The sequence below is a fragment of the Notothenia rossii genome (genome assembly GCF_949606895.1).
Source record: "Notothenia rossii genome assembly, chromosome: 6".
NCBI classification, from domain to species: domain Eukaryota; kingdom Metazoa; phylum Chordata; class Actinopteri; order Perciformes; family Nototheniidae; genus Notothenia; species Notothenia rossii.
In genome coordinates, this window is record NC_136909.1 from 85132242 (window position 1) to 85150358 (window position 18117).

The following is an 18117-nucleotide window of genomic DNA, read 5'->3' on the forward strand; positions in this document are numbered from 1 at the left end:
CATCGTTATGACATCATAAAGTGGCCACAATCTGATCAGCTCATTTTCAGACAGGTTTTTATAGAAATGGATCAAAAAGAGAGAGAATCTTTGTTCCTGAAACTTTCAGAGTCTCTTTCCACAGAGGGGACACATGGTGATGTAGAAGAGACATGGAGAAGAGGGGACACATGTTGATGTAGAAGAGACATGAAGAAGAGGGGACACATGTTGATGTAGAAGAGACATGGAGAAGAGGGGACACATGTTGATGTAGAAGAGACATGAAGAAGAGGGGACACATGTTGATGTAGAAGAGACATGAAGAAGAGGGGACACATGTTGATGAAGAAGAGGGGACACATGTTGATGTAGAAGAGACATGGAGAAGAGGGGACACATGTTGATGTAGAAGAGACATGGAGAAGAGGGGACACATGTTGATGTAGAAGAGACATGGAGAAGAGGGGACACATGTTGATGTAGAAGAGACATGGAGAAGAGGGGACACATGTTGATGTAGAAGAGACATGAAGAAGAGGGGACACATGTTGATGTAGAAGAGACATGAAGAAGAGGGGACACATGTTGATGTAGAAGAGACATGAAGAAGAGGGGACACATGTTGATGTAGAAGAGACATGGAGAAGAGGGGACACATGTTGATGTAGAAGAGACATGGAGAAGAGGGGACACATGTTGATGTAGAAGAGACATGAAGAAGAGGGGACACATGTTGATGAAGAAGAGACATGAAGAAGAGGGGACACATGTTGATGTAGAAGAGACATGGAGAAGAGGGGACACATGTTGATGTAGAAGAGACATGAAGAAGAGGGGACACATGTTGATGTAGAAGAGACATGAAGAAGAGGGGACACATGTTGATGTAGAAGAGACATGAAGAAGAGGGGACACATGTTGATGTAGAAGAGACATGGAGAAGAGGGGACACATGTTGATGTAGAAGAGACATGAAGAAGAGGGGACACATGTTGATGTAGAAGAGACATGGAGAAGAGGGGACACATGTTGATGTAGAAGAGACATGGAGAAGAGGGGACACATGTTGATGTTGAAGAGACATGAAGAAGAGGGGACACATGTTGATGTAGAAGAGATATGGAGAAGAGGGGACACATGTTAATGTAGAAGAGACATGAAGAAGAGGGGACACATGTTGATGTAGAAGAGACATGAAGAAGAGGGGACACATGTTGATGTAGAAGAGACATGAAGAAGAGGGAACACATGTTGATGTAGAAGAGACATGAAGAAGAGAGGACACATGTTGATGTAGAAGAGACATGAAGAAGAGGGGACACATGTTGATGTAGAAGAGACATGAGGAAGAGGGGACACATGTTGATGTAGAAAAAATGCAAAAACGTGGATTTTACATAATAGGGGACCTTTAATACTTATTAAAGTGCAGCATCATCATGATTTCTTTAAATTAAGGGATTTAACGTGTGTGTGTGTGTGTGTGTGTGTGTGTGTGTGTGTGTGTGTGTGTGTGTGTGTGTGTGTGTGTGTGTGTGTGTGTGTGTGTGTGTGTGTGTGTGTGTGTGTGTGTGTGTGTGTGTGTGTGTGTGTGTGTGTGTGTGTGTGTGTGTGTGTGTGTGTGTGTGTGTGTGTGTGTGTGTGTGTGTGTGTGTGTGTGTGTGTGTGTGTGTGTGTGTGTGTGTGTGTGTGTGTGTGTGAAATGTCCGGGTTGTGTTACTCACCAGATTTGGGCCAGGATGGGAGGAGGCAGGCCTGATTGGAGGAAGAAGTTCCTGGCTTGGTCGCCTTGAGAGACGAAGAGAAACAGGAAGTGAGATCAGACGAGAAATAAAAGGAAGAAGAAGAAAGGCCTCTTTAGACCAAGTGAAGAAAGCTAAAGCCCAAAAATCTAAATTGGATTTTATCTTTAAGCTTTACGGCCCGTCCACAAGGCAGCGTGCGTTGCTTCAACGGAGACGCTTCCCATTCACTTTGAATGGGGTGACGTCACGCTTTGCCGAACTGCATTGTGGTTCCGTCGCGTCGCTTTGCCTCCGTCGCTCGCCTCGAAAGTTGAGAAAGGTTCAACTTTACAAGCTTCGACGGAAGCGTCAGCCAATCAAATCATATGCCAGCACAAGCGCTAGCCAATCAAACCGTGTGCTTGTGTGTCCAGGGCGGGAGATTCATGTGATTGGTTGTTGGTCGCACGCCAGACACGCCCACCGGCAAGCTTCAACACGACGCTGCCGTGTGGACGTACCGTTAGGGTAGGACTTAGGGTAGGACTTAGGGTAGGACTTAGGGTAGGACTTATGTATTTTATTGGAACATTTACTTTACTTTCTTATGTTTATATTAGATTTATTTATCTTTGATTAGTTTTCAGTCTTAAATGGAACAAAATAAACAAATGTATCACTCGATAATTTAAGTATATGTGATTGTGATCTTTCTTGAGTCCATTAATTAGCTAAATGTCTGATAAACAACATCACATGTCCAACGTTATTTCTCTTCTATATTAACTAACGGTATATTTTAAGATGTTAAACCCCTAATTGGACCAAAGAAACCATTTCAATATATAATCATGTGCGTTGAACCAAAATAACACCAGCATGAAACCAATTATCTTTTACGATCTTACTGGGCCGTTAAAAAACAATAATGGATTTGTCGAATGACAAATAGAAAAACAATCAAATGTAGAGGGTTCATTGTGGTTTTTATAATTGACCTGGAAAAATGTAATTTAACGTACGTTTTGTTCTCAATCAATTTAAGTTTACTTAATTCACGGTGTGTGTTTTAATACCACACATCCAAGCACTGAGGACATCTCTCCTTACTGTGTGTGTGTGTGTGTGTGTGTGTGTGTGTGTGTGTGTGTGTGTGTGTGTGTGTGTGTGTGTGTGTGTGTGTGTGTGTGTGTGTGTGTGTGTGTGTGTGTGTGTGTGAGAGAGATAAAGAGAGGCGTACATTTTTTCTCAATTTTTGTTTCCTTAATTCATGGTGTGTGTTTTAATACCACACTGAGGACTTTGAGTGACCTTGTTCATGTGATCATCTCTCCTTACTGTGAGGGTCTGTCTGTGTGTCTGTGTGTCTGTGTGTCTGTGTGTCTGTCTGTCTGTCTGTCTGTCTGTCTGTCTGTCTGTCTGTCTGTCTGTGTCTGTCTGTGTCTGTCTGTCTGTCTGTCTGTCTGTGTGTGTGTGTGTGTATGAGAGATGTACACATTTTTCTCAATTTAAGTTTCCTTAATTCATGGTGTATGTTTTTCTAACCACACATCCACGCACTCAGCACCTTGAGTGACATTGTCCTTGTTTATGTCATCATCTGTCCTTACTGTGAGGGTGTGTGTGAGATAAAGAGAGAGAGTCACCTGTGATGTAACCCCCGGCGGTGGGAGAGAGGCTGAGAAACTGCTGATCATGTTTGGCTCTCTCATCCACTGAGATCAGAAACACATCTGGACCTAATACACAAGAGAAAACACACACACACACACACACACACACACACACACACACACACACACACACACACACACACACACACACACACACACACACACACACACACACACACACACACACACACACACACACACACACACACACACACACACACACACACACACACACACACACACACACACACACACACACACACACACACACACACACACAAGCCAGATGCCAAAACAAAGGCAAACGCAAGCAGAAGGAGAACAGGAGGTATGAGAGGAATGTGTTAGTCATGAGTTTCAGTTCCTGTGAGCAGATTCTTAATGAGTGACTCGGAGGCCGTCGTCTGACCTTAGAACGCTCCGAACAAACCCGTCTTTATTACGTTTCGCATTAATATGTGAATTGAATAGACTCATCGCTAAGTGACAGAGATGAAGCAGTGGCCTTGCTAGATAATGAGCCAGTCTTCTTGCCTCTACTAACAGCCCCGTTTCACATTTTATTTCCTACAAAAATTGAATTAGTCAGAGCAGTGTTCCTTCCTGTGCCGTTTGCTGGAAATGTACACATTAAGTGAGTCATGCAGGCTCATTTTCCCAATTCAGAAGACAGCTCTTTACATAATGGAACTTGGATCTGTCCGCCACAAACAGAAAGATACAGAAAATCATAGGGCTGTGCAATTAATCGTATTTTAATCGCAATTACGATTTTGGCCTGCCACAATTACAAAAACAACATAATCGAAAAAACTATTATTTAGCTTTGCTAGGTTGTGACAGTGCACTATAACATATTTGATCTAATTAATTTTAGTCTAATTTATTTTTTATTTATCATATTGCGCTCCAAAATATTTGTTGTTCTTGTTTATTTGTATTTATTATTTTGATATTATTTATTTAAATATATCATTTATTTAATTTAGTATTCGTTTTTCAGTTGAATTATACGTTCAGGGTAATCAACAGTTAAAAAGATACTGTTCAAATTATTATTAAAGTTCAATAAATGGATGTTTTTAAAGTCAATGAATAATCGTATTTAATAATCGTGATATCAATCATTGACCAAAATAATCGTGATTATGATTTTTGCAATAATCGCTGATATTTTGAAATATCTCCAAGCGGCAGACATGTTGGCTGTGAGCCAGCCGAGAGCATGGTCGCGCGCCGTGCTTGTCGCCACGTTTTGATTACGTCATCACAACAACACGTTAGGTTACCAAACTTATAGGTGCATTTGTTGTTGTTGAAGGCCTGGCTGTTACAGTCTTTATTTACACTAGTTTGTTGTAGGCCTACTGGCCTAGATGTTTATTTTAAAGCACCTTGGCTTTGTTCTGAATGCACTTTGTTGTAGTTATCCTACAGAGAAAAGAAAATGCACTTGACTTGGAATGAATGTACTGTATGCATTCAAAAGTGCTGAATACATGTTTTATGGACCCATAATAGTGATTTTAAGTTAAGTTAAGTTAAGTTTTGCCATAATCCTGTATTTTTCCATAATCAGGTAGCTGAACAACATTGGTAAAAAATGTATACATTATATATATATATATTTCTATTAATAATTTTCGGCCTTTCGGCATTTGGTTTTCGGCCAACTGTTTCATATTTTCGGTATCGGTTTCGGCCAAGAATTTCCCATTCGGTGCACCCCTAGTACTTTTTACTGAAGTACATTTCAAAGCCTCTTTACTTTGACTTGAGTAAAGAAGTTTAGTCAGTACTTCTACTTTCACCAGAGTATTTTTAAACACGAGTATCTGTACTTCTACTATAGTAAAGGATATGTGTACTTTTGCCCTCTCTGCATATATATAAATAATGTACGTTGTTTTGTACAGTTTATATAAATACAGAAATATGTTTCAGTCAGAATTTGTCCTCGGCTCATTCTGTTAAAAAAATATACATATTGTGAGAAAATTGTATCGTGTATCGAATCGTGAGTTGAGTGTATCGTTACATCCCTACTCTGAAGTAACTCTCTGTGTTTGACAGTTAGACAGTGGATTAATGGAGCAATGTGCTGTGCTCTCGACTCTCAGAGGAAAGTATAAACATTAACGTTTATTGTGCACATCTTTTGAATGGCAGTTACACACACATACTGACCTGTGAATGTGGTGGGGAACTGCGCCATGGTTCACTCAGTCTTCTTCACGACACGACACCTGAAAAACAACGTTTATCTGATCAATCAAATCGTATATCTAACTGCTTGATCGTGCAACATCATTTAGTAACATAACCACGTCACAATATCCAGCAGGAAAGCTATCACAGGCATTGGGGAAAGGAAGCACCACCAACGGAAAACCAATGGGTAACAATTGTGGAAGAAATATTTTTGATGGAAAAACTGACTTATAAACCGAGATTGCAAGAAACACAACTCAACAGAAAGAGGGAAAAATGGACTTTACACGAGACTCAAAACAAAGACAGTGGACTGGAACAATAGCTAATAGATACAAGTATCTTCAAGAATATAATAACATCAAGACATATTGCCTTGCTGGCCTTTTGTTACATGATTGTAATGTTGTTGTAACCAGCATGTTATTGCCATGGATAATGGGACAATAAAGATTTAAATTACAAATAGGGATGCTCCGATCGATCGGCCGATACTCACTCTCTGCCGATCGATCGGAGCCCTCTATAAAGGCCGATCAGGAGAGCCGATCGCATGACGTAAAATACATGACACTCTTCTCTGTGCGCGGCAAAACAAGCTCGCCAAAATGGCTTCACCGGTCTGAAAATGACAGTAAAATAGCGGTATGCAACGTGTGTGAAGCAGAAATCCTGCAGCTCCACCTGCTGTGACGGACCGGTGAGCGGAGCGACACACACACTAAGAGTTAGACCTAACACACTTAGCAGTTTGATCTACCTCTGGAACAAGATAAACTAGTTATACATATGTTTATTCTTCACTGTCGGGTCACTCATTACTGGATCAGTGAGCTGCATGAGATACTGACCGGCTGTCAGCAGGGCCGGCTTAATGCACGGGCTGACCTGGGCTGAAGCCCAGGGGCCTACGGAGACCGGGGGCCTATCATGAGCCAATCAAAAAAAAAAAGAAAGAAAGAAAATTCAAATACATCTTTTTTTATTTCGGGTGTTTTTTAAAAATGTTAAATAAACAAAGTCTTGGCTTTCAGAATATGAAAGTTTTATTTCCAAAATCACACGATAAATACATTTTTGAAGCTTGTAAAGCGAAGGAGACAGCTCTCACTCGCCACTCTGCTGTTCCTCAGCGCCGCTTCCCCTCCCTCCGCTTATTAATGTAAAGCGTATAGTAATCATAGATAACTCGGCAGGGTCCGTTACAGTTTGTTTTCATCTGATTTTAAAAAAACAAAGTCTTGGCTTTCAGAATATTAAACTTGTTTCGGCAAATTCAGATGATAAATACAGCGTTGAAGCTTGTAACGGCATAATTACAAGCAGAGAACGGAATAACTTTACGTCACGGCAGGCATAACAACAGCCGGTGTTTCTCGTGAGTGTTTTCCCCGGGAAACAAAAAGCAATACCCACCCACCCACCCACCCACACACACCCACCCCCACACCCACACCCACACCCACACCCACACACACACACACACACACACACACACACACACACACACACACACACACACACACACACACACACACACACACACACACACACACACACACACACACACACACACACACACACACCACCCCCCCCCCCCCAGACCAGTAATCCAAGCGAAAATATCTCCCCTCCGTACTATTTAGATCATTTGCTCTGCTAATCAATCAGATTGATGGATTCCGGAGATTTTTCTCAAAAATGATGACTCCAAACAGTCAGTGGGCACCACTTAACAGCCAATCAGAATGAGAATATGTTTCACATGTGACTTGATTGAGTGACAGATGAAGGTTGTTTAGGAGAAAAAGTTTGAGAAGAAAAAGTTTGAGAGTGGCGCTCGGAAAAGGAAATTGTTGAGGGAAAAGGAGTTTCGAGACAAGCAGCTATTACAAAAAATGCCGAAGCTTACAGGCTATTTTAAACCTGTAGGCCAGGATGAGGAGGAAGGACAGATTAGTTCTGTACCGAGCGGCAGCGCTGCCGGCCGCGGGGCCTCGGAGCCAAGTAGGCCGTCTGGTTCTGATAGCGTTGGAGTAGTGGGAGAGGAAAAACAGACAGGAGGGACATTATCTGTTGGAGGAGATGGAGAGGACGACGAGGACTTGCTACGTGGAGGGGAACCAACGGCAACCGGACAAATACATGAGGGAGGCGCGATACGTCACTCATCTGGAGGAGAGGACCAGGCGCACGTAGAGCAGAGTGGAGAAGTGCGATCACAGAGCCTGCCGAGGCTATAAATGACTTTGATCTGTTGTTTAAATAGGGGGCCTACTACCAGTTTAAATAGGGGGCCTACCACCAGCCCCAGGGCCTGATGGCAGGTTAAGGCGCGGGTGGGCTTGGCTGTCAGGAGAGGGAGAGAGGGAGAGAGATGGGGAGAGAGCGCTTCCGCTCAACTCTCCCGTGTTCTCCAAAGTTCATGTAAACTTGAATAATGTACTTCATTTGAATGTAATAATCATGTTGGTTGTTGTTCGTGGAAGCGCCGGTGAATGAGCCCCATTGAGTTTTAAATATCACTTTAAATGGAAGTTCCCCATAGGTCCCGCCCACTCGATCGGTATCGGCCGATACTGATCCCTGCGATCGGCCCCAAAATTGGCGATCGGAGCATCCCTACTTACAAACAAATACAATAACCACGTCACATTAAGAACATTTCACAGGTGTTTTTACCACCAAGTCTTCTTCACGAAACAACACCTGAAAAGCAACGTTTATCTGGTCAATCAAATCGTATATCTCACTGCTTGATCGTGCATTAATTAGGGCTGCTCAATTAATCGTATTTTAAATCGCGATTACGATTATGGCTTGCAACGATTACGAAAACAACGTGATCGAAATAAAACGATTATTATTTTCTTATTATTATTATAATTTTTTTTTTTGGGTTTTTCATCCATCCATCCATCCATCCATCCATCCATCCATCCATCCATCCATCCATCTTCTCCCGCTTATCCGTGGTCGGGTCGCGGGGGTAGCAGTTCCAGCAGAGAGCCCCAAACGTTCCTTTCCCTGGCCACATCAACCAGCTCTGACTGGGGGGTCCCAAGGCGCTCCCAGGCCAGAGAAGAGATATAATCCCTCCATCTGGTTCTAGGTCTACCCCTTGGTCTCTTCCCAGCTGGACGTGCCTGGAACACCTCCCTAGGGAGGCGCCCAGGTGGCATCCTAACTAGGTGCCCGAACCACCTCAACTGGCTCCTTTCGACGCGAAGGAGGAGCGGTTCAACTCCGAGTCCCTCCCGGATGACCGAACTTCTCACCTTATCCCTAAGGGAGACACCAGCCACCCTGCGGAGAAAACCCATCTTGGCCGCTTGTATCCGCGATCTCGTTCTTTCGGTCATGACCCATCCGTCATGACCATAGGTGAGGGTAGGAAGGAAAATGGCGCGGTAGACAGAGAGCTTTGCCTTCTGGCTCAGCTCCCTTTTCGTCACAACGGTGCAGTAAAGAGACCGCAGTAATTTCAGTTGAATTATAATTAAAGTTCAGGGTAATCAACTGTTAAAAACATACTGTTCACATTTTTTTCTCTACAATAAATGGATATTTTCAAAGTCAATGAATAATCGCATTTAATAATCGCAACTACAATTATTGACCCAAATAATCGAGATTATGATTTTTGCCATAATTGAGCAGCCCTAGCATTAATACAACATCATTTAGTAATATAGCCACGTAACATTAGGAACATTTCACAGGTGGTTTCATCACCAAGGTCAGCAATCCAACAAGGCGCTAAACAGCATTTTAAACCCAAATAATCACATGGTAAAAAGGTGCTGACCCAGTAAACAAACTCATTTAGAAGGGAAGTGATTTTACAGCTCAAGTCTGGAGTTCATTTCCCGCTCTGCTGTCTCTTCGTGCTGGAGTTGTGAATTTAAAGTAAGTCATTGTGGTTTCTGTGTTTTGGAGGGAGTGGATTTGATGCTATTACATTCATAAACACACCTCCGCCCCTCAAAGACTGCAACCACTACTATTTAGAAATATTTTTAATGTTATCTAATATCTAACGCATCAATCTGCTGTTGTCATGTTGTCCATGCTAGCTCCAGAGATTTGATCATATGAGCCACGATGTGCATTTCAACAGGGCCGCCTGAACACACTCCGCTTCACAACCTACAGTCCATCCTTCACACTCACTCATTTACACACTTTCCCACTGGGGAACTGACCACTCAGAAGACAGGTCCACTCGGAAGACAGGTTCACTCGGAAGACAGGTCCACACAGAAGACAGGTTCACTCAGAAGACAGGTTCACTCAGAAGACAGGTTCACTCAGAAGACAGGTTCACACAGAAGACAGGTTCACTCAGAAGACAGGTTCACTCAGAAGACAGGTCCACTCAGAAGACAGGTTCACACAGAAGACAGGTTCACTCAGAAGACAGGTTCACTCAGAAGACAGGTTCACTCAGAAGACAGGTTCACTCAGAAGACAGGTTCACTCAGAAGACAGGTCCACACAGAAGACAGGTTCACTCAGAAGACAGATCCACTCAGAAGACAGGTTCACACAGAAGACAGGTTCACACAGAAGACAGGTTCACTCAGAAGACAGGTTCACTCAGAAGACAGGTCCACACAGAAGACAGGTCCACACAGAAGACAGGTTCACTCAGAAGACAGGTCCACACAGAAGACAGGTTCACTCAGAAGACAGGTCCACTCAGAAGACAGGTCCACACAGAAGACAGGTTCACACAGAAGACAGGTTCACTCAGAAGATAGGTTCACTCAGAAGATAGGTTCACTCAGAAGACAGGTTCACTCAGAAGACAGGTTCACTCAGAAGACAGGTCCACTCAGAAGACAGGTTCACACAGAAGACAGGTTCACACAGAAGACAGGTTCACACAGAAGACAGGTTCACTCAGAAGACAGGTCCACTCAGAAGACAGGTTCACACAGAAGACAGGTTCACACAGAAGACAGGTTCACACAGAAGACAGGTTCACACAGAAGACAGGTTCACACAGAAGACAGGTTCACTCAGAAGACAGGTCCACTCAGAAGACAGGTTCACACAGAAGACAGGTTCACACAGAAGACAGGTTCACACAGAAGACAGGTTCACACAGAAGACAGGTTCACACAGAAGACAGGTTCACTCAGTTGACCATGAAAACATCAAGCCAGTGGGGATAGAAATAAGAAAGGAGCAAACTAAGAGCTATCAAAAAGCAGGGAAGTAGTGTTTGTTTAGGTGAAGGGTTTGTCTGATAACGTGCAATTGTGTTTGGCATCTTTTGGACAAAACAACCATCCACACAACAGCGGAACGGAAATTGTATAAAAGTTACAGCAATAGAGCAGCAAACAACAACAACAACAACAATAACAACAAACTGGAACAACTGAGGGATAGGATGTAAAAAAAACATCGTACCGGCTAGCAAATGCTCTGACTCGTTATAGATTATGATAGTGTCTTGACCGGTAAAGGAAGCACATGTACCAGCATTTGGATGGTGGCCTGGTTAGCCTTTGCAGACTCTTTCCATGCACACAAACCTATAAACAAACTACAGGAAGGGGAAAACCCCCAAAAGCCAACAGGGCATCTTTAAAAGCTAAAACATGTGATACAGGGATTATTTCTGCATTTCATATTTAATCTCTTTAAAAACTATGAAGTAAAACTGCCATCTCCTTCACATATGTGTGTGTGTGTGTGTGTGTGTGTGTGTGTGTGTGTGTGTGTGTGTGTGTGTGTGTGTGTGTGTGTGTGTGTGTGTGTGTGTGTGTGTGTGTGTGTGTGACATACCTCTGCCATAGTAGAGGTATGTTAATCACATCCAGACCCGCTGCCCTGCCCTGTGGCCAACACACAACCCACAATAATAATACTGATAGACAAGGACTTAGTGAGGATGTGCGAGAGAGTGTGTGTGTGTGTGTGTGTGTGTGTGTGTGTGTGTGTGTGTCTGACTTTTGTACCACAAGTTTGATTCAAATAAATAAAGATGGCCCATTAGATGAGATTCTAGGACATTTCTAGGAAACAGTTTTCTGTAGGCGGATTGGAATTTAGCCCGAACTCAATTCCTCTTTCCAGAAACAGTTACTCCGACATGCCGCGGACATTCCCACTGAGACTGTCCTTGGCCTATTGAGAGGTGTGTGTGTGTGTGTGTGTGTGTGTGTGTGTGTGTGTGTGTGTGTGTGTGTGTGTGTGTGTGTGTGTGTGTGTGTGTGTGTGTGTCCCATCCTCATCAGAGTCGGGGGACAAAGTAACCAGCTTAACTAGGTCAGACGAACAAAGCTCACCCTGCATAAACACTCAGACACACACTTTCACTGCTGCCACTTCACAAATATTGAAGCAACTACAGTAGAGGTTGAACCTTCTTTAAAGTATGGATGGAAGCAATCGAACTATGTCGACATTTATCTGTATATCATTTCAAATGATGAAGCATTTCCTCTTTTAGTTTCTGCTATTTTCTCAGACACCTAAAAGCATGCAAGTTAATTGAGGGTTTATGTCATTATAAGGATGATATTCAACCATGTCTTTATTAAACTGCAGCAGAGAGCGCTGGTTATTAGAGCGATGGAGCTAGAGGCATTGGTACAAGAATGACTTTAATTTCTCATGCTGCAAGACAGAAATGTCAGCTTGCCAAAACTCTGTCCAGCAAATCATCTGATGATGAATTAAAGTGACTTTATGTCCAGGGCTGCAAGATTTGGAAAGAATGACTAGTTCGGATGATTTTGACTGATATTCCAAATGCAATATGGTTTTTGATAGATATGACTCATAATCTTATCAAACTTTGTAGGAAGGATCTACTCTATGCCACAAAACGTCATTCAAAATGGTATTTTAACACATATTTATCCTTTTCAAATGAACGTGCTCCATGCAATTTGAATATTACACTAGTCCATATTGCGATTTTGATATAATTACAACTAGAGTGCACAGCGTTTCCGCCAGGGGGGCGTCTTGCCGTCATTAGACGCCCTTATTCAGCTCGGAACGCCCTGAACTCCAGCCGAGGGCGTCCAAAAAATAATAATAATTCGAGAGAAGATCGAGTTTTTATCGCTTGAAATTACGAAAAGGAAAAAAGATAAGGACACCCCTCTGTTGGAGGGGCAAAGGAGTCTGGTGGGATTATTTTCGCCGCCAGCAAAGCGCGTTCCTGTGACGGAAAGTGTGCTGCCGGCGAGCCTTGACGGGGGGTGCTAGTGGAGCATGCGCTTGAACTGCGAGCGCCGGCGCCTCGCAGCGGCGAAACTGAGGCTCCGTGGTAAACTGTGGTAACACGAAGAGCCGTTTAGGAGCCGGAATTCCACACACCATCCCCCCCTCCCCCCCCCCCCCCGCTCTCGGGGTGGACGCCCTCTCAGCCCTGGTCTGGCAGAAACACTGATAGTGCAGCTACGCTTGATTATGTGTGCCAGATTACCCTAATATCTAACACTGAAACCAACAATGAGAATGATCACACACTTAACATTGTAGAAGCAGCCAGAATTGTTTTGTTTTGAAAATCAAAGTATCGCTGCGAACGGAGCGAATGTGTACCAGTATAGCTCGATCAATTAAAGGTGGGGTAGGTAATTTTGGAGAAACCAGCTCGAGTGCGTTAGAATTTGAAAATACACAGCCGGAACAAATCTGCCTCTTCCTTAGAGAGCCCCTCCTCCAACACACACGAACGCGCACACGACCAATGAGGGCACGAGATAAGTTTGTGCACAGATGGAAGGCTGACAGGCAGGAAGGCCATCCAGTTATTTTAGCCGGGCCGGCTCAGATGATTGGTCGTGCTTTTTACAGCGCTACGGCTTCCACAGATGAAATGTTTTTATGGATTTTTTGTCAAAGCACTTCAGATATTCATTGCTATCGGGATGTTAAGAGCATTCCATGGAATATAACAAAAAGTGTATCTCGAGCCGGTTTCTCAAACTTACCTACCCCACCTTTAATATGAATGTCTAATCATGCAAATATCAGTGTTTGATCAGATAGAAAAGTTGGCACAAATGCTAAAACATCTGCAAGCTTAATTCAACTTCAATAAAAAGTCAACCACCCAGACAGTTGAATGCATCTTTCCCTTTGTCATGAGGAGGGGGCTTTATGCTCTGTCCTCTGAGTCCATGCATTATGTTTGTGGGATTAGCGAGTATAATTAGAGCATTGGGATGTAACTGAAGTGTTGGTCTGTTATCAAGGCCTGTGGCAGATGCCTGTTTAAGCCACGCACGCACGCACGCACGCACGCACGCACGCACGCACACAGATTAGGGTTCCGACTCTTCTGCTTGCACCCCCTCTTGTTTTTCTGCTGACCCCCCAGTTAAATGCTAGAGCCTTATATTCTGGATTGTGGATTCAAGATAAAAGCGTTGTGTTTCAATGTATATGTTCAGTCAGTCTTGTTGACTTCTGTCGCAGTTGTTCATTGTCTTCTGTGTATCTCTGAACATGCTGCTTTCAATCGGAGGAGAATAAAAAATACTTATTTTGGACGCTGCAGAAAGCACACTCCTGATGCTGCATTCAACAATTGACATTCAAATAGTGAGGATGATTGACTCTTAGATCCCGTCCACGAAACGAGATGTATCCGCTATACAGTTCTCTATCGTATGGATCTGCGGACGAAACGCTCTGGGGGGGCAAACGGCTCCGTGTGTACGCCCTATACGATAATTTCCTGATAACGAAGAAGCCATAGCCCCGCCTCTCCCCACCTCTGCTGCTCACTCATTTTGTGGCGGAAGTACAGCGCCACTTACAGGCCCGGCATGTCTACTACAGCGCCTCCAGCGGGTCGAGCGGTCTCGTGTGAATGGACACGTTTCTTGAGCCGATACCGTGTGGACGGAAGACTTTTTTGATATCGAATTTGGTTAGTTTTCGTCTCCGTGTAGATGTAGCCTTAGATCCATTGTGAGTCTAGTTTGAAAGATTCAGCATCAATACACAAAACCTCCTAGTCTGCAAATATTAGATGGATCAAAATAGTTGCACAATTTAAGCTGAAAGAGGAACGCCTTGTTGAATCCAAACTAACCCTAAAGCAAGAGACCAAACTAAACTTAATTTGCCTAGCATTTCCATCACATTTACATATAGTTAATATGAAAAGTAATACATTTGAGATGGATCAAAGATTCAATCTATAATCTGTTCATATCACACTGGGTTAATACTGAAACCAATCCCCTTTATCAGGAGAGAAAAATGAATAATAATCCCAAAGATGTATTTAAGAGCAGAACACTAGACGGAAATTGAAATGATCTTAAATCCAGAATGCCTGATTCGTCTTAGATGTTTCAATCTCTTCATCCATTGCTTAAAGGGAAGATGATAAATATGTCTGTCTCTGCTATCAGCCCCGTGGCTTTACTGCACAGAATAATGATGTCATTTTAAGAGAGTTGAGCATGATGTCTGCAGGGATAAGAAAATAAGGTTACACCAAATGTTAAAATGGGTGCAGAATTGCAGGAAACATCACTAAATGACTATGAGTGGATAGACGATGAGTGGATAGGCAGGAACAAATATTTTTCGATTTAGAAAGTAAAATGTGAAGGTTTTCATGGAGGTTTTCACCACCTAATGATAACATTTCCTTTAAGACTGTGTTCAATTCTGAAGGGTATTCCTAATTCTTCTCATGTTGTATGACTCACACATCAATGGATTCATTGGGAAATCTATTTACATTAAAGTAAGAACTAATTTAATGAAATTGTGACTGCATTTTGTGTTCATACGTAACAATAATGACGTTGATTGGCATTAGTGTGTAACAGCTTTAAAAGCTGTGACACACCAAGCCGATTATCGGCGTCGATAGATGTCGATAGATGTCGGGCCGTGGATGAGCATTGTGTCACCCTACTCAGATTGGTGTGTACTGCACCGTCGTGTCTTGCCGACACCTTCCGCTGCCGATTCGACTAGTTGAATCGGTAGGCCGTCGGCCAAAGAAATCACTCTGATTGGCTGCTCAGCTAGCGAATCAGTGCATGAAAGCGAAACGGAAGTGAGGGACCCAAACAAACTATTAAAAAGGCAAATCTAAGATTTCATTGAACTCCAGCTCTAGACACAGGTTGGGGAAAGCCCTGTGAGCTTCTCGCTGTAGAGTGAACATGGAACACGCTATTTGTTGTTTGTTTATATCACGCAGTCTGTTCTTCTTCTCTGGTTATCACGCAGTCTGTCTTCCGGTTGTTGCCTCTTTTGAATGATGAATACACACTACCGCCGTCTGCTGGTGAGGAGAGTTATTGCCAATCACGCATGCGCAGTTCGTACGTGCCACTTGGCCGTCGGCTGAAGTCTTTGCGGTGTCTTCCAGTGACACATGGCCAAAACGCAGAGACGCAGGAGACGCAGGAGACGTGTTCTTTGGTGTCAGTTTGGTCACAATCCCAATCACACCCACACAACACATGCATTAGCTTTTAACACACACCCTCTGCTTCAAGAAACACACACCCTCTTCCTCTGAAAAAACACTTCCCAGCCTCCCTTTTTACTCACTCACACACTAAAGGAACTGACTCTGAACACACCCTCTGACACCGACCATAAAGCCTGCGTCTCTCTCTCCAAACACGTTCTTATCACACCAATGTCAAGTGGCGAGGCATGAGAGGTGACACACACACACACACACACACACACACACACACACACACACACACACACACACACACACACACACACACACACACACACACACACACACACACACACACACACACACACACACACACACACACACACACACACACACACACACACACACACACACACACACACACACACACACACACACCATCCTCCCCTCTGCCTTTCCCATTAGTATAGACTGAAACCCTTGGGTGGTTAAGAGCTTAACTTAAGCACAGCACAGGGACTGTTTATGGTCATGATGAAGTGTTTGTTAAAATACTACAAGGTAAACGTCAATACAACGTATGCTTCATGTGGCTTTTTGTTTAACCCTGAAAAGGTCTGCAGAAAAACACATTATCTATTCATGAGATGTTGTATTTCCACATGTATATATTCCACATCTATCTATCTATAAGTTAGGAGGGGAAACAAAGTAATTGCAATTCTTTTTGACTGATATATTCTCACCATTAATCAAGGAACTGTTTCTAATTTATCTGAACGCTTTGCAGAGCGAAGGGCGTGTAAGCACTTCCACATTTTGCTGGACTTGTGTAGGGTTGGGTGTGTCTTCTTAAAGGAGCTGCTCATGAAAAGCAGACATAGCATGATGCAAGTATGACAAACAACAAATGGTGAATCAATGTGGGTGCTGGAGCATAGCATAACTGAGTATTTTAATCAACATGGAAGTCATTTAGCACCACCGATTTTTGGAGAGGGGCTATATGAGGTGGATGAGTAGCAAAACATATCTTAACCACCAAAGAAATCTTGCTTTCTTTAGAATAGTTTCACTGCTTTACCCTTGCCATGAGACAGCCCTTTTCAACAGACGACTGAATCTGTTATCTCCATTATGACCCTCTTCAAAGACACCATCCTCCATTGAAGAACGCTGTGATTTTTATCTTGCAGAACACCAACGATCTATGAGTTTGTTTATGTCACTGTGTGACTTTGGTGAATGTGAAACAACCATTTAAAACAAGATCACACAGGAACAGGAACCACTACGTATGCAGGACTTTTAATAGAAGTATTCCTGCTCTCAGGGTGCTTCTACTTCTACTTAAGTACAATACCTAAGTACTTGTTCCACCTCTGTTGTTTTGACTGGATCCAGATGGACAGCTCTGTGTGTGTGACTAACATCAGTTTTATTGTTACCAAATGCTAGAAGAGTAACACCTCCACCCATGAAAGCTGTTATCTGTCCCAACACTGTCAGTAACTTTTGTTTCATCATCTTTCTCTCAACTGGCGAGGCTATCGAAAAGTAGAAGTGTAGTTTACAGGATATATTTACTTTTAATTTCAAGATACTGTACACAATTTTTTTAAGTATATACAGTACACTATGGTTATATGTTCAGTAGATTGATATATTATTATTCTACTTTATTTGGTATATTTTATTATGTTTAGATACTCCTCTCAATGTAGTTTTTATTTTACTGAGCATATGTATTGTTTTTTTAACTATCTACATATCTTTCTCCCTCTCCATAAGTGTGAACAATTTGCACAACAGCCACCTTGCACATCTGTCATTTAAATACTATGTCTCTACTACTGTAGAATACGTCTATATTTATGTTACTGCAGTATTTCAGTCTTTTATAGTACATTTTGATTCATCCTGAATATTTGATGTTGTTTATTATGTGTGATATATGTATTTACTGCTGTATATATGTGTATATTTGCTGTTTATTCTTAATTGTACTTGCTACCACTCTTTACACATTGTAAGGCCTTAACACACTGCTGCTGTAACAATAGCATTTTTACAATTTGGGATGAATAAAGTATCTATTTATCTATCT

General features: G+C 42.7%; 1 protein-coding gene across 1 annotated transcript in view; it reads right to left on the reverse strand.

Moving 5' to 3' along the window:
- Window positions 1–18117, reverse strand: part of itsn1 (intersectin 1 (SH3 domain protein)) — a 60415-nt gene that overhangs the window by 41802 nt on the left and 496 nt on the right. The window contains exons 2-4 of the mRNA XM_079691116.1: window positions 5567–5625; window positions 3353–3445; window positions 1707–1770 (exon numbers count right to left, since the gene is read on the reverse strand). Of these exons, the coding sequence (XP_079547242.1) occupies window positions 1707–1770; window positions 3353–3445; window positions 5567–5594 (185 nt within the window). The 5' untranslated portion in view covers window positions 5595–5625. The remainder of the gene's footprint in view (window positions 1–1706; window positions 1771–3352; window positions 3446–5566; window positions 5626–18117) is intronic.